The 14962-nt window shown below is 39.6% G+C and overlaps 1 protein-coding gene across 1 annotated transcript in view; it reads left to right on the top strand.

Moving 5' to 3' along the window:
• The window catches only part of nipsnap2 (nipsnap homolog 2), a 39484-nt gene extending 24794 nt beyond the window's left edge, over window positions 1-14690 (top strand). The window contains exons 8-10 of the mRNA XM_059973168.1: window positions 1214-1308; window positions 11859-11942; window positions 13759-14690. Of these exons, the coding sequence (XP_059829151.1) occupies window positions 1214-1308; window positions 11859-11942; window positions 13759-13823 (244 nt within the window). The 3' untranslated portion in view covers window positions 13824-14690. The remainder of the gene's footprint in view (window positions 1-1213; window positions 1309-11858; window positions 11943-13758) is intronic.
• The last annotated feature ends 272 nt before the right edge of the window (window positions 14691-14962 follow it).

Here is a 14962-nt window from a genome sequence, read left to right as displayed (position 1 = left end):
ACAGAAGCCATCTTTCTTTATGATATTAATGGCAAACAAATGAATGGTTTATCCTCAATCCCAATTACTTTAATTTTACCAAATCTTTCTTGTATTATACTGTTTAATAATTTTATGATATCAAAGCTAGCCACTTTCACTTAACTTTTTCATATCTGTCCTTTTGTCCATATTTGAACTAAGGCTGTAAAGTGGTCAAAATCTGAATGGTTCTGGAGTTTAGCATGTTATTGTTTGGTGAATGCTACTTGATAGAATGAGCAACCATTCCTTTCATCATTTTGACAAATGAATGTAGGCTAATGGAATGACAATTGGCAGATTAAATTTCTCCTGTTTGTTATGAATTTGGTATACTTGGGAAATAAATCTATTTTTCCAAATAGATGACTCAGCTGTCACTAGAACTATTTGGGTAGAGGTATGACTAATTCTAGATTAGTCTTCAGTATTCAGTGTTCATTTAGGTTGAAGCTTTTTAATGAATGCAGTGCACTCAGCAGTTTCTTTAAGTGGAGTGAATCAAATTGTCTGAGGACCAATCTCTTTAATTGCATTCTCTGAATTTGTTTATGCATGCAAAGCTCTGCCATATTTATGGATGGAGTTGTTTATGGAAACTTTTTGATTCTGTCTGGAATTGGCAAGTCTATAGAGCTGTGATCTAATGGCTGACAATACAGTCCACCATTAGATTAGCTCTATTCAAAGCTTGGTGATTTTACATTTTAGCGTACATGTAGTTGCTATTTTACATGACCAAACTGTTAATATATGGATCTATACTGAAGTATGCCACAAAGTTGAAAGTCCTGTTTTAACTGTTTAAAAATTTAATGTTGCAGCTGCTTTAATGTTTGAGGATTTTGGTTGAATGAAAAATCATTGGGTTTTTCAACTACTCTTCATTCAGAATTTAAAATACTGTAAGTGTTTGGGTAAAGTGTTACTAGTGTAAAGGAATCAAACTTTAATTTGTGCAAAACTAAATAATTATGACTGCATGTTGAATAAGCTGAAACTTTGTGTAATCAGTTTCCATCATTAAAATTTTAGGATTTATTAATCATTATTTTGTGATTCAATCTTCAACTTTCAGAGGTCTTTTTCAACAAAATTGAAACAATTATTCACATTTATAATATAACTGCTTCAAATCTGAATTATCTATAATGATGAATAATAAATTAATGCATCATTTAATATTTCATAGGGCTCGTGCCATTCGATTTCGACAAGAGAACAATGAAGCAGTTGGTGGCTTCTTCTCGCAGATTGGTGAACTGTATACAGTGCATCACCTATGGGGTAAGTAAGATCAGTTAGTTACTGCATTCACGTTTCTTTACAATTTTTCTGACTAGTTATGGCTTCTTATGATTATTGAATATGTTTGAACTGTGAGAATTTCTGGTCAAGATAGCACCGAGTTGCAGTCACCATCAAGGTTGTGGCTCAGGTTTTGTGGCTTTTTAGGTTTGTTGGGATGGTTTTAGGGACGGAGAGGAGAGTTAGTGGTCAGACTAGGTTTTAGGGAAAGGGATGTGGGAGAGTTAAAGGTCGGGCCAGGGTCTAGGCCAGGGGTCAGCAACCATTACCACTGAAAGAGCCACTTGGACCCGTTTCCCACAGAAAAGAAAACACTGGGAGCCGCAAAACCCGTTTGACATTTAAAATGAAATAACACTGCATACAACGTTTTGTTTTGCCTTTATGCTATGTATAAACAAACTATAATGTGTTGCATTTATGAAATTGATGAACTCCTGCAGAGAAAACGAAATTGCATTTCTGCATGCAACAAAAACATTTTGAACTCCGAAAAAAAGACGTTGGGTTGAAGGTTACTTTTAAGTAAAATACTCAACGTCTATATGAGTCCTTCTTGTATTTATGAAAAACGCCAAACTTAAATTTGCTGCCAGCAGCAAACCAAAAATAACGTCAGCCAGCTGTCAACCTGAAAAATAAAAGGACTATTTCACTGAACAATGAAAACATATGAATATACGTAAAATAATACGCAATTAAAATATTTATCATACTTGTTCAGGTTGACTCACACCTGACAATGCAGTCGTATTCAGTAGGGATGGATCGATGCTTAGGGGAGTGACCAGGAAGGATAATGTGTTTTTTTTCCTCTCTGAACTCACAGAAGCGTTTCCCAAACGATGTTTGCAGAACGTAAATACTCCGAATTTATCATGTCATGACCTTGTTTGAACTCTCTCAAATTGGGGAAGTGAGACAATGTGCCTTTCTGTAAATCTCTGGCAAGCAACGTCAACTTGTGCTCGAATGCCAAAACATCCTCCAACATGTGCAGGGCTGTACGTCCTTACCCCGTTGAAGAGCTGTGTTCAGCGTGTTCAGGTGCGCTGTCATGTCAACCATGAAGTGTAGCTTTTCCAGCCACTCTGGCTGTTCCAGCTCAGGAAAGCTGAGCCCTTTGCTGCCCAGGGAAGTTTTCACTTCTTCCAGACGCGCGACAAAGCGTTTCAGCACCTTCCCTCTGGACAGCCAGCGATAAAAACACGTTGTAGCGGTTGCTACATGCAGTCAGTAAACTGCAGTCAAAGATAGCTTTATTCGAACTAAACAGCCTTGCTTTTAAGCCTCCCTCAACCCGCCCCCCATGGGCGCGGATGCTGCAAAAGACACATACTCACAAACCCCCGTAGGCTATCTCCCTTAGCCTGAACGCTGGCTAATTGTGAGCCGGTTCGGATGTGTCAGGAAATGGGTCGCCCGCCACAATGTCTTATTTAGATTGTACAAGATCACCATAATCTTCAAATTTAGATTTACATTTCAAAAACTAACAAACTAACATAAAATACATTTTAATTAAATACTGACCATGTAGCGGTGTGCTACACGCAGCGCTAAAATTACGACACGGAGTCGGTAACTGCAGTCGAAGGAAAAAACTTTATTCGAAATCTTCAGCCTCACTTTTAAGCTTCGCTCAACCTGCCCCCCCCCCCCCCCATGGCGCAGAGGCTCCAAAGCTCTGTGCTCGCAAACCCCCGTAGGCTATCTTATTGTGAGTCAGTTCGGATGTGCCAGGAAAAGGGTCGCCACAACCAATTATTTCCCAAAGCAACAGGGAGCCGCAGCACAGACGTAAAAGAGCCACATGTGGCTCCGGAGCCGCGGGTTGCCGACCCCCGGTCTAGGCCATCGCTCTGCATTTGAAGGCCAGTTATAAGTGATGAAGGACATCTGTGGATGGGTGCCAGGCTGGAAGACCAGAGATGGCTGGTGACCCGCTCCCCCAATCAGTAAATTGTCATCAGCTTCTAGGATCAGAATTTCATACGGACAGTAGGCAGAATGGCTGTTGACCCCTATGTATGCAAGCCAGTGAGAATGGAATTCAAGCCCTAGTGTTTAGGGTCCCAGTTATCAGAGAGTCTGGATCTTAAGTTCCTCATTGATTGTCATCAGCGAGTCCTGGGATTGTTACCAAAGATTGAAGCTTGAAGGTTGATTGTAAGTTTGGAAGATCAGAAATCGAGACCCAGTGGCCAAAGCCCTGGGTCTGTGAGGCTGACTCTGTTAGGGAAGTTGAAGGCTCAGCGTCTGCGAGTCTGCTTGAGTCCTGGAGACAGCCTGTCCTGGGATTAGAGGACTGTATGCGTGGGTGGGAGAGAGAGAGAAACAGGGTTTAGTTTGCTATTGTTTTGTTGCTATTCTGTGAAGTTGTTGGTGCTGGACTGTGTGGCAACACTTCAGGGCTGCTCCCAACACGTCCTTAGGTTGTGTTGATTGTTAACGTGAATGATGCATTTGAATGTGTGTTTCAATGTACATGTGAAAGATAAATAAAAAGAATATTAATTTTAATAAGTAAGGGTTTTGCTTATTACTGATGAGTGATTACAGCTTGAGAGTTACCTACTAAAATTTACTGAGATTATTGGCTGGGATAACAAACATATCCCTGAAATTGTGAATTTTCCTATCGTTCTTATTTTTTTATTTGGATCAAGAGCACAGCAAACAAAATAAATGCTGTCATTTATTTACATTAGGCTTTAGATACATGTGATGAATTAAAAATATAGGTGGTTTTCAGCTTGGTTGCAGTTGAATGAAATAAATAATTGTGCAAGGTAACTAGAAAGCAATGCATTAATTTTATTTACTGTATTGTTAATGAAGTTTTCAAATAGAGCATTAGTAGAAAAAGGATAGAGGTGCTAAGCAGCAAAGATAATGTAGAATATGCAAGTGATAATCCCCTGACTATTTAGAAATCAAGATGTGTTTGGTACCTGTTATTTGCCAGAGCTAACAAAAGAGCTGAAGAAATTACTACTGACACCATCCACCCTAGCAGTCACCTATTCACCAAATTGCCATCAGGGAGATGCGACAAGTGCATCACCACCAAGATCACACGTCATCTTTCCTGTATCTAACCAGCTTCTCAACAAAACTCACTTAGGTTTAATACCCTAACTATCCCCGCACAACATCTGTTAAATGGACTTTCCTGCTCTCCTTGTTCTGTTGATAATTATTGAGTCTGTTCATATGTTCACATTTATTTGATTATTGATATTGTGCATGTAACCGTTCTGCTAATTGATGATTGCTCTTGGCTATTTGCACTATTGTCTTGTAAGTTGTTGGTTCCTTTTGTATTGTCTGTTATGGTATTGTCCTGTGTTTTATGTTTGGCGCTGAAGCACGATCAATTCTGGTATGTTTTACATACTCGCAGTAATAGGATTCTAATTCTGACAAGCTGGGTGCTGATTACTGCATTCCCTTTCATTTGCTGTGGCCCTTTATCTTAAGAGTTTGGGCATCAGTACATGGTGTGCCGGGGTTCCAAGCTTTCTTCAAGCTCACTTGGTTCTGTTTTCTGTCCTCCTTTGAAACTTACCAGGTTTACTGGAAAATTTATGCTACTCTTCTGTAAAATCTTCTTAAACTTTTTTACAAGTATGTTAGAATATTAATGCAGTAACATTCAATAATCTGGAAAATCTGTTTGTCACCATCATAGTCCTGAGAGTGCTGAATTAGTGGGATTTTTCATTAATGTGTTAATACTTTGCCTTACATTTCTCAAAGAAAGTGCACTTCATTTAGAATCACTTGTACAATTTTATTATGGAGGTTGTTATTCAAAGAGAATGGGTGTTCAAAGTTTCTAGCATATAATTCATAGGAAGCCTTGAGTTTAAAAATCGTATTTTTTAATATCAGTACAGTTAATTGGTGGAAATTACGAGCTGCTGCATAGTTTAATAAGTCACTTTCTCATGAATGGATGAGCCTTATCTGCTGAGGATTTAATCTGACACAACTTGACTTCTTGAATTATGAGCTCCTGGCAAAAATTGTGGAGAAATAGGGAAAATCATATTACAGATATCAGATTTTGTTGCAAAATAAAAAGTGAACTCTATTAATCTCTACATAATATGAAATAAAACTCCAGTAACAATGATAGAAATTACAGAAATACAGCTAAATGGCAAGGAAATAGAGAATTGCCAAAAAAATGAGTTTGCATTATTCAAATAGGAAAGAAATTAAGTAGTTGTCCTGCAATATTTTAGATTGTATAATCAACTTTAAATTAACAACTTGGGGGAAAAAACCTAAAGAAAAGTGAAAGCTGAAATTGAGTAAAAGGTGGTCCATGGCAGGTAAGGCAGGAAGGAGAAAATGAGATAACTGAGGAGTATAAGAAATGCAAGAGAACACTTAAGGAAATCAGGAGAACAAAAGAAGGCATGAAGTTGCTCTAGCAGACGAGGTGAAGGAGAATCTCAAGGGCTTTTATGGATATTAAGAACAAAAAGATAGCATGGGAAAAACTAGTGCTCCGCAGCGTTGTCTTCGATGCATGGAGCCGAAAGAAGTGGGGAAGATCTAAAATGTGATTTTTTTTTTTGCATCTGTATTTACTCAGGAGACGGACACATACTCTATAGAAGAGAGGCAAAGCAGCAGTGAGGCCTTGGACCATGTATAGATTACATCGGAGGAGGTAGAAACACAGAAAACCTATAACACAATACAGACCATTTGCCCCACAAAGTTGTGCCAAACATGTCTTTCCTTAGAACTTACCTAGGGTCACCCATAGCCCTCTATTTTTCTGAGCTCCATATACCTGTCTGGGAGTCTGTTAAAAGACCCTATCATATCCGCCTCCACTACCATTGCCAGCAGCCCATTCCATGCACTCACCACTCTCTGCGTAGCTATTTCAGCCCTGGGAATGACTATCGACATGATCAGTGCCTCTCATCATCTTGTACACCTCTATCAGGTCACCTCTCATCCTCCGTCGCTCCAAAGAAGAACACCGAGTTCACACAGTCTATTCTCATAAGGCATGCTCCCCAATCCAGGCAACATCTTTGTAAACTCCTTTGCATCCTTTCTATGGTGTCCACATCCTTCCTATAGTGAGGCGACCAGAACTGAGCACAGTACTCCAAGTGGGGTGTGACCAGGGTCCTACATAGCTGCAACATTACCTCATGGCTCCTAAACTCAGTCCCATGGTTGATGAAGGCCAATGCACCGTATGCTTTCTTAACCACAGAGTCAACCTGCGCAGCAGCTTTTAGTGTCCTATGGACTCAGACCCTAAGATCCCTTTGATCCTCCACGCTGCCAAGAGTCTTACCATTAATACTATATTCTGCCATCATATTTGACCTACCAAACTTATCTGGGTTGAAATCCATCTGCCACTTCTCAGCCCAGTTTTGCATCCTATCACTGTCCCACTGTAACCTCTGACAGCCCTCCACACTATCCACAACACCCCCAACCTTTGTGTTATTAGCAAATTTACTAACCCATCCCTCCATTTTCTCATCCAGGTCATTTATAAAAATCACAAAGAGTAGGGGTCCCAGAACAGATCCCTGAGACACACCACTGGTCATTGACCTCTATGCAGACAGAATATGACCCGTCTACAACCACTTTTTGCCTTCTGTGGGCAAGGCAGTTCTGGATCTAGAAAATAATGTCCCCTTGGATCCCATGCCTCCTTACTTTCTCAATAAGCCTTGCATGGTGTACCTTGTCAAAAGCCTTGCTGAAATCCATATACACTATGTCGACTGCTCTACCTTCATCAATGTGTATAGTCACATCCTCAAAAAATTCAATCAGGCTTGTAATGCATGTGCTGTCTTTGACAAAGCTATGCTGACTATTTCTAATCATATTATGCCTCTCCAAATGTTCATAAATCCTGCCTCTCAGGATCTTCTCCATCAACACCCCAACCACTGAAGTAAGACTCACTGGTCTATTAAGTTCCTGGACTATCTCTACTCCATCTCTTGAATAATGAAACAACATCCTCAACCCTCCAATCCTCCGGAACCTCTCCCGTCCCCACTGATGATGCAAAGATCATTGCCAAAGGCTCAGCAATCTCCTCCCTCGCCTCCCACAGTAGCCTGGGGTACATCTTGTCCCATCCTGGTGACTTATCCAACTTGAGCTTTCCAAAATCTCCAACACACCCTCTTTCTTAATATCTACATGCTCAAGCTTTTCAACCCGCTGTAAGTCATCCCTACAATTGCCAAGATCCTTTTCCATAGCGAATACAGAAGCAAAGTACTCATTAAGTACCTCTGCTATCTCTTCCGGTTCCATACACACTTTTCCACTGTCACATTTGATTGGTCTTAATCTCTCACATCTCATCATCTTGCTCTTCACATACCTGTAAAATGCCTTGGGGTTTTCCTTAATCCTGTCCTCCAAGGCCTTCTCATGGCCCCTTCTGGCTTTTCTGATTTCTTTCTTAAGCTCCTTCCTGCTAGCCTTGTAATCTTCTTGATCTCCATCATTACCTAGATTTTTGAACCTTTTGTAAGCTCATTTCTTCTTGACTAGACTTACAACAGCCTTTGTAAACCAAGGTTCCTATACCCTACCATCCTTTCCCTGTCTTATTGTAACGTACCTATGCAGAACTCCACGTAAATATCCCCTGAACATTTGCCACATTTCTTCTGTACATTTCCCTGAGAACATCTGTTCTCAATTTATGCTTCCAAGTTCCTGCCTGATAGCCTCATATTTCCCCTTACTCCAATTAAACGCTTTCCTAACTTGTCTATTCCTATCCCTCTCCAATGCTAGGGTAAAAGAGATAGAATTGTGATCATTATCTCCAAAATGCTCTCCCACTGAAAGATCGGACACCTGACCAGGTTCATTTCCCAATACCAGATCAAGTACAGCCTCTCCTCTAGTAGGCTTATCTCCATATTGTGTCATGAAACTTTCCTGAACACAGCTAACAAAGTCCACTCCATTGAAACCCCTCACTCTAGGGACATGCCTATCGACATTTGGGAAATTAAAATCTCCCACCACGACAACTCTGTTATTATTACACCTTTCTAGAATCTGTCTCCCTATCTGCTCCTCGATGTTCCTGTTACTATCAGGTGGTGTATTTAAAAAAAACACTCAGTAGTGTTATTGAGCCCTTCCTCTTCCTAACTTCCACCCACAGAGACTCCGTAGATTATCCCTCCATGTCTTCCCCCGTTTCTGTAGCCGTGACACTATCAATGATCAACAGTGCCACACCCCCACCTCTTTTGCCTCCCTCACTGCCCTTTCTGAAACATCTAAAGCTTGGCACTCAAAGTAACCATTTCTGCCCTGAGCTATCCAAGTCACTGTAATGGCCACAACATCATAGCTCCAAGTACTGATCCGCCCTCTAATCTCATCCGTTTTGTTCATAGTACTCCTTGAATTAAAATAGACGCATCTCAAACCATCTGTCTGAGTGCATTCCTTCTCTATCACCTGCCTATCCTCCCTCTCGCACTGTCTCCAAGCTTCCTCTATTTGTGGACTATTTGTGTCTCTTCCTCCATCTCTTCAGTTCAGTTCCCACCCCCTAGCAATTCTAGTTTAAACTCTCCCCAGTATCCTTAGCAAACCTCCCCGCCAGGATATTGGTCACTCTAGGATTCAATGCAACCCATCCTTTTTGTACAGGTCACTCCTGCCCCAAAAGAGGTCCCAATGATCCAGAAATCTGAATCCCTGCCCCCTGCTTCAATCCCTCAGCCATGCATTGCCCCCATCTCACTCTATTCCTATACTCACTGTCACGTGGCATAGGCAGTAATCCCAAGGTGACTATCTTCGTGGACCTGCTTTTCAACTTCCTTCCTAACTCTCTGTAGTCTGCTTTCAGGACCTCCTCCCTTTTCCTGCCTATGTCGTTTGTATCAATATGTATTTACCCCAATAGGTGTGTACTGTCTTGAGGAAAATTACGGTGGATAAGTCCCCAAGGCCTGATAATTTGTTCCCTTGGACCCTGTGGGAGGCTAGTGCAGAAATTGCAGGACCCCTAGCAGAAATATTTAAAATGCCCTTAGCCATGGTTGAGGTGCTTGAGGATTGGAGGATAGCTAATGTTGCTCCATTGTTTTAGAAAGACTCCCAGAATAAGCCAGGAAATAATAGGCTGGTGAGCCTGCCATCAATAGTAGGTAAATTATTCTAAGGGACTGAATATATAAATATTTGGATGGACAAGCACTGGTTAACATTCAAGTAAATTTATGTCACCATATACAATCCTGAGATTGATTTTCAAGCAGGCATTCCCAGTAAATACAAAGAAAATACAAAGAAATCAATGAAAAGCTACACACAATGAGACAAGCAACCAGTGTGCAAAAGACAACTATGCAAATACAAAACAGAAAAAAAAAATCATAAATAAATAAGCAGTCAATATCGAGAACTTGAGATGAAGAGTCCTTGAAAGTGAGCCCATAGGTTATGGGAACAATTCAGTGTTGGGGTGAGTGAAGTTATCCACTCTGGTTCAAGGACCTTATGGTTCAGGAGTAATAACTGTTCTTGAAAATGGTGCTGTGGATCCTGGGTCCTAAGGCTTCTTTACCTCCTCCCTGCTGGCAGCAGTGAGAAGAGAATATGGCTTGGATGGTGAAGGTCCTTGATGGATGCTGCTTTTCTGTGACAGCACTCCTCGTAGATGTGCTCAGTGGTGGGGAGGGTTTCACCCGTGATGACTGGGTTGTATCTACTATTTTTGTAGGCTTTTCCATTCAAGGGAATTGGTGTTTCCATGACAGGCTGTGATGCAACCAGTCAGTATATTATCCACTGCACATCTGAAGTAATAGCAAGTCACTTAATGTGTCTCTCTCCACCTCTGACCCCCTGATAAGAACTGGCTCATGGAGCTCTGGTTTCCTCCTCCTGAAGTCAATATTCAGCTCCTTGGTCTTGCTGACACCATTCAGACAGATTTTCAATCTCCCTCCTATATGCTGATTCATCACCACCTTCGATTCGGCCAATGACAGTGGTATCATCAGAAAACAAACATGGCATTAAAGGTGTGCTTAGCCTCACAGACAAGGGTAAGACGAGTAGAGCAGGGGGCTAAGCATACAGTTTTCTGATGTACCTGTGCTGATGGAGATTGTGGAAGAGATGTTGTTGCCAATCTGAACTGACTGGGGTCTTCAAGTGAGGAAATCATTTGAGGTCTGGGTCTTGGGGGTTATTGGTTAGTTGTGAGGTGATGATAGTATTGAAAGCTGAACTGTAGTCAAAGAAGAGAATCCCAATGTATGCATCGTCACTGTCCAGATGTTCCACGATTGAGCGAAGAGCCAATGAAGTGGCATTTTCTGTTGACACTCGGCAAATTGGAGAATCTCCACATTGCAGGAATTGATGTGTTTCATCACCATGATTCTGTCTAAAACTCACTAATGCTAAATTAGCAAGCTGTGCTGTCACTTGAATATAAAGGCCCAGTCAAGCTTGCTTTTAAGTTGAATGAAATTTTAGAATGCAATCACAGTTTTGTCTTTGAGCATCAAGCAGTCAAATGAGACATTAAGAACCTCAAATACTGAATTCTTAAATGAGAATTGCCAGCCAACTACACACTACATCAGTAAAGACCGAGTCTGTGATTATGCAGAAGTTGTACACATGGGAAAAAAAGTTTTTTAATGCATTAAGAAACTGAGCCATGTAGAGCACGGAAGTCCGATCAATGCCGGCCTTTTTGTTCTCAGTCAGACGTTCGTGTGTAATTACAGTTTGCTTAATTGTTTCTTGGTTAAGATGGAAAATAATCAGCCAGAATTAACAATTATGCCACAGTGCATGCTGCATTTAATGGGCTTATGTCAGTTATATTCAAGAATTCTGCTATGCACTTTTTCTACAAATTATGTGGTTTCACCTATGGCAAATGCCCAATTGTGAAAGGACAGCAAACATAAAGTCAGAGTCTTCACAATTGCAGTTCATAAGGGGAGTTGGGGAGAGGGAAATTGTTTTACAAATCTGGAGGACAAAATGGCAACTTTTATTTGTAATTTCATCTTCACACTTGTGTTCTGAAGTAATCCATCCGACAAAGGATTCTATTTTCATGCTTATAAAGTTATCCAGGTTACTGGACAGATAGTGAAAAATATAAACAAAAATGTTATGTAATGGAAGTATTTCACTTAAGTTGTGGATAGCCCTTCAGCTCATTTTGTCCATGCTGACAATGTGGCCGACCTAAGAAAGACTCATTTGTCATGTTTGGCCCATATCTCTCTCAGCCTTTCATATACATGTACTTGTGGTAGCAGGTAAAATTGTCAATTTACTAAGAGATCTGTTTTAAAAATACTGATCTAAAGGGATGACCAACTATAATTGACAACTTAGAGTAGATGATATTTCAGTTGAGTTTTAACATTTGGTTTTAATGGCTTAGTTATATTAAATATAAGTATTATAAACCTAACTTTATTTCTTGTGCTTTGTGCGTTTTAAAGCTTATAAAGATTTGCAGTCAAGAGATGAAACACGAAATTCAGCATGGCAGAAACCTGGCTGGGATGAATGTGTATACTACACAGGTATTTTTAGTCTAAAATTTGTGTTCTGTAACAGTTGAAGTAAAGCTACATAGATCAATAATATTTAGTCTTCAATATCCAAGCATGGTAGAATGAGCTTTTATATCCTGTATCAGAAAGAAGAAAATGTAATTGATTTTTTATAGTTTACAGGTGTCCCCTGCTTTACAAATGTTTGCTTTACGCCACTTCGCTTTTACAAAAGACCTACATTAGTTAACGTTTTCGCATTACAAAGAGGATTTTCACTTTTACGAAAATGTTTCCCATATAAGTTAATGGTTCTTCACTTTACACCATTTTGGCTTAAGAAAAGTTTCATAACGCTCTACCTTTGTAAAGCATTTGTATTAGCATTCAAATGTGGAAAATACCTTTTCACTGTTCAGTATTTCACCCGTAGAACCACATCAGTGTCATTCAGCAAAATTATTTCTGCAGTATTCAGCACACCAAAATTAAATGTGACAATGTCAGGCATCTTTTGTGGCTGGCATTCAGTTTGCAGCAGAATTCCATTTCAGTGTAACTGACCATCTTTGAAAAGGCCTAGGTGGAGTGGATGTGTGAGAGTTTAGGACTACAGGGTATAGCCTCAGATTGGAGGGACATCCATCTAGAACAGAGATGAGGTTGAATTTCTTTAGCCAGAGAGTAGTGAATCTGTGGAATTTCATTGCCACAGAAGGCTGTGAAGACAAAGTTACTGAGTATATTTAAAATGGAGGTTGATGGGTTCTTGATTATTCAGGGTGTCAAAGGCTACGATGAGAAGGCAGGAGAATAGGATACACCTCCTGTGCTCCTTGATGTGGGTTTCTACCATGCAACCCATGTGGCCAATGTATACTGTTTCACATTCACAGGGTTCTGAGGCCCAGGTCATCTTTGACCCAAATAAGCTGTGATTTGAGCTTCCTTAGAGCTTGTGAGTGGTATTATCCGGTATTTCTTCAGGATCCTGACGATCCTTCTGGAAACCGTGGAAACATAGGGAAGACAGGAGGTAGCAATGTTTGGGTTATGCGGAGAAATCGGTGGTAGCAGAACATTGCATTCGCAATGGCCGTATGATTGACTTCAACGGCACAAAACTACTGTGCTGTGCCAATGGCTTTTGGGACTGCCTGGTGAAGGAAGCCATTGAAATAAAACTAGAGGAAAAGAACAAAGATGAAGGTCTCGCTCTAAGTAAGAACTGGATTTCAATTGTAAACAGGATGGCAGAGCAGAAACCTAATTGGATGAGGATTAACCGATCAGAAGGGACAGACGATGGGGGTATAAACACCACCAGACTAGACAAGCCCAGGCATCAAACTGGATGAAGATGGCAGAGTTTTGTCATTGAAACGTCAGATAAAATTGATATTTGTACCCGGCTGGAAGCCAGAGAAGAGTTTATTCGTCTTTTATGCTGGCAAAGCACTAGATCCTTATTGTTGTTTTTGACTTTCTTTTCTGATAGAACACTACTTTATAGCATATTTGTATGAGTAAATATTTTTAATATATACATATATTCACAAAACCTATATGAAGTATAGTTGTGTGAATAATAAAATAGCTTAAATTTTTCATGTGCAGTGCTGGTATGGATTTTGTTTGGAATTATCCAGTTGATTCTTTGAGGAAAATATTTGCATTTTCTGTTAAATGTTTGCTTACTAAATATAAATACAAATGATTTAAAATTAAAGGTTAATAAAGAGCTGGCAGCTTGCATTATTTGCATTTTGATCCATCAATTTTTGCTATCAAGTAAAGTGTATATTTTAAATGTATGCATGAATTATACATTGTTTCCTCTCCACAGTGCCACTCATTCAGCGGATGGATTCCAGGATTATGATCCCACTGAAAATTTCACCACTTCAGTAGAGCTCAACTAGGAACATCTTGCAAGAAAGTTAATAAGTTGTGTTTTGTCTTAATATATGAGGGAAGAATGAGCTTGTCAAGATTCAAAAGCATATTTTAACTTCTGGACCTTTTATCAAATTTACAGAAATATTTCTGAAGCTAACTCTGTTACCAACGGTAATATTTTATTTCCAAAGCACTAAAATTACACTGTTAGGTGTTTAAAATCTTGAATGCTTACCATATATTTTATTGTCTTATTTCAGTTTTGCTGCACTCCTTTACCTTCGGACAGTTTCATTAATGTTGGTGTGGTTTTTTTTATCTCATCTGTTCCACTTATTTTACTTAGTGGAATAGTTTTTGAAAAGTGTAAATTTAAGGTATTAATTCAATCTTGTGTTCCATTGTGCAACATGGACAAATTATGCCTGATTCTTGGAAAAAATAAGCAAAGTTCCCAGCCCAAAACACTGATCCCCATTCAGTAAGATCTCAGAACATCACAATTTTTAACTCTTAGTTAGGGAATTACTTTTTAAATCAAAATTAGTTTTTGTGAAGAAAGAATAGTACACCTGCTGTTTACCTGATACAAATTCAACATAAAATGTTATAGTAGATTATTTTTGGGTTGCTTTCTACTGCTGTAGGTGGTGCATGTTAAATCACTGTACAAAATTTAAGCTTACAATGTCATTTTTTTAAACTGGTTTTGTCGTGTGCTTATTTTTTTAAATAGCACTATTATGTATAGTTTTTGGGATTTACAATAATTAAGGTAAATCTAATTAATGAAAGGAGTGAGTTTCGAGGTCATTGATCAACAGTCAGGCTACAACAGCCAATACACTCTTAAGACTATAATAAACTTGATTTATGATATTTCTGTTTAGATTGGCTGCACATTTTGTAATATAAGCAAATGATGATGACAAATCAGATTAGTACACTGGTGCAGCTGATACAGCCACTGCCTCTTAGCTTCATCATCCTGAATTCAAAGCTGATTCCTGGAAACGTCTGTGAGAGGTTTGCATATTCTCTCTGATCAGACTGTTTTCCCACAGTGGCTTCATTCTATGCCCAAAAGATGGGCAGCTTGATAGGGTAATTGACTGCACTAAAGTACACTGGCATGTGGAAGTGGGGGAGGT

The sequence above is a fragment of the Hypanus sabinus genome, chromosome 6 (assembly GCF_030144855.1).
Source record: "Hypanus sabinus isolate sHypSab1 chromosome 6, sHypSab1.hap1, whole genome shotgun sequence".
Taxonomy (NCBI): domain Eukaryota; kingdom Metazoa; phylum Chordata; class Chondrichthyes; order Myliobatiformes; family Dasyatidae; genus Hypanus; species Hypanus sabinus.
Note: the sequence above shows the minus strand (reverse complement) of the source record. Positions and strands in the feature narration are given on the sequence as shown.